Here is a 7,202-nt window from a genome sequence, read left to right as displayed (position 1 = left end):
GGTACTCCGGTTTCCTCCCACACTCCAAAAACATACAGTTAGGGACCTAAGATTGTGAGCCCCAATGGGGACAGTGTCAATGTATGTAAAGTGCTATGGAATTAATAGCGCTATATAAATGAATAAATTATTATTATTATTATTATTATTTAGAATGGTTATTAAGTGATACATGTAGTAGTAAATAAACCATGCCAAAATATTATATTTTCAGTAAAAAGCTGGGAGAGGGTCATAATGACCCCCAGGAAACCAGTACTATACGTAATATAAAAATATATATATGCATACACACACACACACCCACTAATATATATACATAGTGCCACCATAATGCTCTCACTTGGGAGGGTCACTATCTAATCTCCCTATTAGCATAGGGTATTTCATGATAAAAAAGATACAAAATTATGTATTTCCAGGAGCAGCGCCTCTCTTGTCCAGTGGTTATATCTGGTATTGCAGCTTTAACCAAAGCAAGTTGTAAACTTTGGCTTTGTGACTTTCCCTCTTTATAGTTGCCGTTAGGCAGGGAGTGTTTCCATCACATTAGTCATTGCATTTGGCCCTGCTCTCCGGAGTCTTGTCACTACCTGATGCTTCAATTAAGGAGCAGACGGAGGCAGAGCTCTTCTGCATGACCCAGGTTATCGTGTTACTGGCTTCATAATAGTGCAAGGCTAAGACAACTTCCTCCATAGGATTACATCCCTTGCATTTACAATTTTTGCTCTATTCTGTCCTGGTGCCAAAATATTAGAAAACAATGATTTCTCCCTTAAGAAAACCAAAAACATAGTATAAATTTAGCCCAGTTGGAGGACATAGTGGACATTATGTACTGATGCTGCGTTGTTCTCTTTTCCTACAGTCATGGCTCTTCACGGATGTCTGATCTTGTTTTTCCTTGTGATGACAATCAACATGTGCAGTGCTCACTGGATGGAGAACAGGGACAGGTGAGATTATCATATGGTCTTTACTACCTTATGCTTTAAGGATACTAAAAAAAAAAAAAAAGCACCCAAAAACCTACTAGGGCTTATTTTTGGGGAAACAGGGTAGTAACCCACTTAAGATTAAGAGTGTCCAGTAGTTCCTCCCCTGAGTATTCAGTTGTTTACTTTTAATTCATCATATGATTCCTAAGATAAGGTTTTTTTTATTTAGTAATAATTTTTATGGTTGTTCCAAGGGGGCGTGTCTCACAGTACCAAAGAAGAGTAATCAAGAGACCCGCCCCTGAGGATCCTTTGAGTCAAGACATTTAATTTGCACACGAAAAAAAGGCCCATATCTCTGGAATCGTATGGTGGATAATATAAAGAACAAAACATAATACTCAGGGGGGCAGTAGGAATAAAAGAAGAGTAAAAACAGGACACTTTGATCTGGTGTGAGGTCCTCTTTAACTATGAGCAACATCTCATATGATCTATGGGGTCCAAGGACCTTTGCCGGTTATTTAAATGTGGGTTCAGTGTCCCCTTTTGGAAATGGAGCATTATTGCCTACAGCTTTAGTGATGGTCTATAGGTCTGAACAATAAATGGTCCAAAGATGGTCATGCACTTTAGATAAGTTGGTCGATAGCCATTACTCCATCTCATTGCTCTTTCTCAAATATATAATCAGGTATAAAGGATGAGGCTTGTTCAATTCCAAAATGTTCAAATCTTCTCTGACATCACCTTTCAGGGGAAAGAAGAGTTGAGACACCTCCATACACATAAGATCGCCCGTCATTCCCATTTCAATTGATGAAAGTTGGCCAAAGTTGCTTATTTTGACCAAACATCTGAGGTGAATGGTGGCCTTCCAACTCTTCCCCAATAGATGATGTTGGATGAAGAGTCTCAATGTCCAATCCTTTTGCTTTCCCAGAGGAGATAAGGCCAACCAGAGCACTCATGTGAATGGATGAGACAACTCGACCGGTCTCAGGTGTATGGCTAACTTTACTCTGCCAAATCAAAAGATGCCCATAAACGTAGGACCATCGTCAAGGCATTTCAAGTTTGGCCTTCAGTTGAGGGTATGCATGGGTCAACAGAAATTAGGTCTTAATGTATCGTTTGGTATTGTTGGGAGGTCTATGGACGCCTTAAGACTAATATCTTGTAAATTAGGTTTGCCAGAATTAGGTTCAAAATTCTTTCTCCGAAAACATCATTCGAGGTCCTCCAGCGTAGGGATCTTGGTGTTTCAATATCGATGAGCAATCATTGATCATCCTTTATAATCAATAAGTATGGGTCAGAGATCCATTCTAGCACTGTCCGTGTAACAAATAGTAGGGTGCGGCAATAGGAACCCCCAAAAAAATTTGGTGGGAATGTCAAAAAGGTGACGTGGGAAATAATTTTTAACAGTACCTTAATATTATGGCTCAGTCCCTTTATATATGTAGATAAGAGAGTTTAGTGATGATGTGTCTAATGATATTCCTTTTTCTTGTAGGCGAATGCCACCACCGATAGAATCGTTCCTGGAAAAGCTCAAAGATATCTCAGACCAGAGACAAAAACGAGATGTAAGAGACAGTGACAATGATGAATCTACTGAGGAAGTCACAAACGAAGATACACCGAATGGTCAGGATGCCTTAAGGTAAAGGAATAAACATCTTGTTGGCAAATTATCTATTAGGCCCCTTTGACAATGCGTTCTGACCTACGTTCAGTGGTCCTGTCAAGGCTTCCGTCCGAACCTCCCGCAAAAGGGTTTTGGACGCATGTGAAAACGGGATCATTGATTATAATATTGCAGACAGAGCCACCATGTGCTCTGTCATGCACCATTTTCAGGTGTATTCGCTTTCTGGAGGTGGACCCTCGGATGTAGTCTACTACATCTGGGTGTCCACCTCCAAAAAGTGTCTATGCCAGCAAATGGTGCCCAACAGAACACACGGTGACTCCGTGTGCACCATTATAGTCAATGGCCCGTTGGTGCATGCATCTGAAACTCGTTTTGCCAGTAGTTCGGATGGAAGCACCAATGCGACCACTGAATGTAGGTCAGAACGCAATGTGAAAGGGCCCTTATTCTTTTGCCTCTATAAAAACCGTGATCTATAAGATATATATTCTTTCTTTTCCAGTTCCTTGCTCCACCTCAGAGAGAAACGCTACGCAGCATCCAGCAGCACTCGCGGGTGTCATTTGGGAACCTGTCAAATTCAGAATTTAGCCAACCTACTTTACCGACTTGGGAACAACAACTACAAACAAGGGTCAAACAGAGACACCAAAGACCCCTTAGGATATGGCAGAAGACGTCGTTCCTTGCTCCGGGAGAAGGAATGGACTGGCTTATCCAAGACATTGCTTGCCACATAGATAAATCTGCACCTTATATGCTCACTTCACAAGCCAAAGAAGAAACTTTACTGGTAAATAAAATGAAATAGAGCTGAATTTGTGGTCTTTAGGTCATACTGTGGAGTAAATCCAAAAAGCCAAGCTCAGAGACGTATGCTCCTGGGTGGTCAGGCTGCAGGCGACCTGTCACAGAACCTGAAGATTACGCAAGCGCGTAGTGACGCACTTGCTTTATTCTAGAAGGAACCAAGATTTGTGCACTGATCCGAGAGTTAGTAAAACTGTCCCCTCTCCTACCCCTTCCCATATAGAAAACTGAAGCTACTATCCCCAGGAGAATGCTTTCCAAAAATAATAATGTAATGTGCTTTACAGCTACTGTGTATCTCCGTGTGCCAAGAATAATATTATAAAAGTTGTATCTAGAGTGACGTCAATGTCGTTGCTTTGCAATTCTCGCAAATGAGACAATGACCCTAGAGATCTCAGCGTGCCTACAGGATGCAGGTGGGGAAAGAAGGGAATTGTTTTTGCGGTTGTGTATTTTTTTTTTAACGTTTGCTCGGCAGAAAGAGATAGATGTTTACATCAAGACGAGAGGTCAATTCCTATCAAAATATTTCCTCTTTTTTTTCTACCTCTCGGCGGATGGCCACAAGTGATGACTATTTTTTCCTTTGCACTAGATAGTAAAAGAATACGGGTATTGGCATTAACCATATTTTAAAATGTCTTCAAGACATAAGATGTGTAAATTTCAAGAATATTTTTGAGTTTTTGAAAAATTATCACAAACCATCAATATGTAATTTTTTTATTATTATTTTTTGGACTTGGTGTAAATGGCGCTGTTCCTCTGAATTGTTTTTGTTTTGTTCCTACGCCTCTCCATTCCGGAGTTATGGCTCTTTTTTCTCAGTATAGCAGTCTAATCTTGTTAGTCAAGGTGGCGTTGTCTTTAACTCTTCTCTGTGGGTTGGTTCTGAAGACCAAGCACCTTTCGCTGTTCTCCTGAATTTGGCATTGTTTTTTTGTTGTTATTTCCACACCTCTCCTTTCAGAAGATATGACCCTTTTTCTCTGTATATAAATCTAATCTTGTTAGCCAAGGGGGCGCGGTCTTTAAATCTTTCCTGTGGTTAGGTTCTTAAGGACCAAGCCCCTTTGGCTGTTCTCCTGAATCTGGCATTGTTTTTCTCTTGTTCCTACGCCTTTCCATTCCTGAGATATGGCCCCTTTTTCTCAGTATAATCTTGTTAGCCAAGAGGGTGTTGTCTTTAAATCTTCTCTGTGAATAGGTTCTTGAAGACCAAGCCCCTTTGGTTGTTCTTCTAAACTTGGCGTTATTTTTCTTTTGTTTCTATGACTCTCCTTTCCAGAGATAGGACCCTTTTTCCTCTGTATATAAATCTAATCTTGTTAGCCAAGAGGGCGTTGTCTTTACCTTTTTTTCTGTGGCTAGGTTCGTGAGGACCAAGCCCTTTGGCTGTTCTCTTGAATTTGACGTTGTTTTTCTTTTGTTCCTACGCCTTTCCATTCCTGAGATATGGCCCTTTTTCCTCTGTATATGTCTAGTTTTGTTAGCCAAGAAGGCGTTGACCTCAACTCTTTCCTGTGGGCAGGTCCTTGAAGACCAAGCCCCCTTGGCTAACGAGGGTATATTGATATACAACAAATAAGGAGCCATATCTCAGGAACAGAGCGGCGCAGAAACAAAAGAAAAACAACGCCGGATTCAGGATACCGGCGGCATTTACACCAGATAAAACATTTACAAATCATTTGTAAGTGACAAGTTCCCTCGAAATTTGATAGCAAAATAAATTTAGATGTGCCCTTAAAGAGGTTATTCAGAATTAGACTTTTTTTTCCAGACAAAACACTGACATTTGTATTCTAGTCTTTGTCTGGTATATAGATTATTTTCAATCACTTGAGTAGAGGTGAACTGCAATACCAGACATGACCTGTGGACAAGGATGGCACTGTTTCAGAAAAAGAAAACCAAACTTTTTTTTTTATAAATTTTGGGCCAACCCTTTAAAATGTATTGCACCTCAGTGGAGCATGCTTAGCCTAAAAAAAGGGATCCACTGCTCTACTAAGTGGAAATTTGGGAATAAAGAGTAATGATAGTGTCAGAAGGGTTTGACCAAACTACACAGCATATTTAACACATTGCTCTCAATATGTCGGTCAGGACTAACTCATCAATCCCCAAAACTGAAGACGTATCGCTTACATAAGACAATTCCTTTAAGGCGTCATTCACGTGACGTGAGGACGAGGAGGTGTAGTCAGTAGAGCACTTTGTCGTAGGTTTCACTGTATTATACGAGATTTTCCGATCAGGAAAATATATTGTAAACATATTGGAGATGTAAATATATCTATCCACACTCTACAGATATTTATAGTTTTTACATTTTATTTTATAAGTATTTTAAATTAATATTTCTAAGTTATAAATGGTTGGGATCGATGATTTTATAAACATTATTATTATTATTATGTGCTGAATAACATATGTATGATGTCCACCGATTAAACGGATGTTTATCCAATCCAAGGCGTCGTGTGATGTATACGTAAACATAATATATGGGATGTGGGTAGAGATGAGCGAAACGATTCGCAGGGCTCTGATCCAGTGGCCACATCAGTATTCCATGGCCACTGTTCAGGAACCATGCAAACCTTCTCCTAACCGCCGGCATCCTCGGCTCCTCTTGGCGTCATGTGTGCAGCGTGCCACAAGGATGACATTAACCAAGGCCAGCAGATAGGAGGTGGTTTGCAGGGTTCCCATCTAGTCGGCACAAAACGCTGACTTGGCCCTTGACCCCTGGATCAGGGTACTATGAATCACTTCACTCATCTCTTTGGATGAGTGTTTGGTATTAAACCAGTGCATATACAGCGTTGGCAGCGTTTTCTGTGAGTATTTGTCACCTCAGCGTGCGGCACAATACACGAGAAATAATGGGAGTGGTATAGACAGAAAGCCATGGCGATATGGAGAGGGGAGCGAGGACCCGTCCTGCAACTTTCCTGAGACTGTACCCTATGCTCCCTAACGTCCCTATACGGGTCTTTCCCCCCCGTTGCCATCACATGCCTAGGCCCTCACTCACCATGAACTCGCCCTGGCTAGTGAGAGGGCCAGCGAGAGCACTAGTCTCACCACTGCAATAATACAACACAAAGTAGGGGAGACAGAGGGGGAAATAGGCACAAAAAGGAAAACCCCTCCAAGCTTCTCCAATACAGCTAAACACAGCTGCAATTGTCACAACCAATTAAACAGATGTTTATACAATCCAAGGCGACGTGTGATGTATACTTAAACATAATATATGGGTTGTGGGTATAGATGAGAGAATTGATTTGCAGGTCTCTGGACAGTATTCCGTGGCTGCTGGTCAGGAGCGGTGAAAACCATCTCCTACCCGTCGGCATCCTCAGCTGCTCTTTTGACATCATTTGTGCAGCATGCCACAAGGATGATATAAAGCCATAATGGCAGGTACGAGGTGGTTTGTAGGGGTCCCATCTAGTTGGCACAGAATACTGACCCGGCCTTTGAACCCTGGATCAGGGTACTACATATCACTTTGCTCATCCCTTTGAGTGAAAGTTTGGTATGAACCAGTACCACCCCAGCAGCGGATCGAACCGCTCGGATCCGGGGGTAGTGTCCGTTCGTGGCTCGAGGGTCTCCTGACCCGGGGGCCTAGGGGCCACACTCAAATGTAAAGGGGGTATTTGCAGGTGATATGGTATAGTTCGTGACGCCACCCGTGGTGTGCGGTAATTTGGAGTACCGTCGCTGCTGTTGGGAGTACCTGGGATGATGGAGTGGAGCAGCTAGTTGACGTT

At 41.8% G+C, this 7,202-nt stretch overlaps 1 protein-coding gene across 1 annotated transcript in view; it reads left to right on the top strand.

Moving 5' to 3' along the window:
- Positions 1-5,836, top strand: part of LOC142257234 (pro-adrenomedullin-like) — a 7,476-nt gene extending 1,640 nt beyond the window's left edge. The window contains exons 2-4 of the mRNA XM_075329386.1: positions 872-959; positions 2,461-2,610; positions 3,104-5,836. Coding sequence (XP_075185501.1) covers positions 874-959; positions 2,461-2,610; positions 3,104-3,341 — 474 coding nt within the window. The 5' untranslated portion in view covers positions 872-873 and the 3' untranslated portion in view covers positions 3,342-5,836. The remainder of the gene's footprint in view (positions 1-871; positions 960-2,460; positions 2,611-3,103) is intronic.
- The last annotated feature ends 1,366 nt before the right edge of the window (positions 5,837-7,202 follow it).

This window comes from Anomaloglossus baeobatrachus, chromosome 11 (genome assembly GCF_048569485.1).
Source record: "Anomaloglossus baeobatrachus isolate aAnoBae1 chromosome 11, aAnoBae1.hap1, whole genome shotgun sequence".
Taxonomy (NCBI): domain Eukaryota; kingdom Metazoa; phylum Chordata; class Amphibia; order Anura; family Aromobatidae; genus Anomaloglossus; species Anomaloglossus baeobatrachus.
The sequence above is the reverse complement of the archived record's forward strand: the minus strand, read 5'-3'. Positions and strand labels throughout refer to the sequence as shown.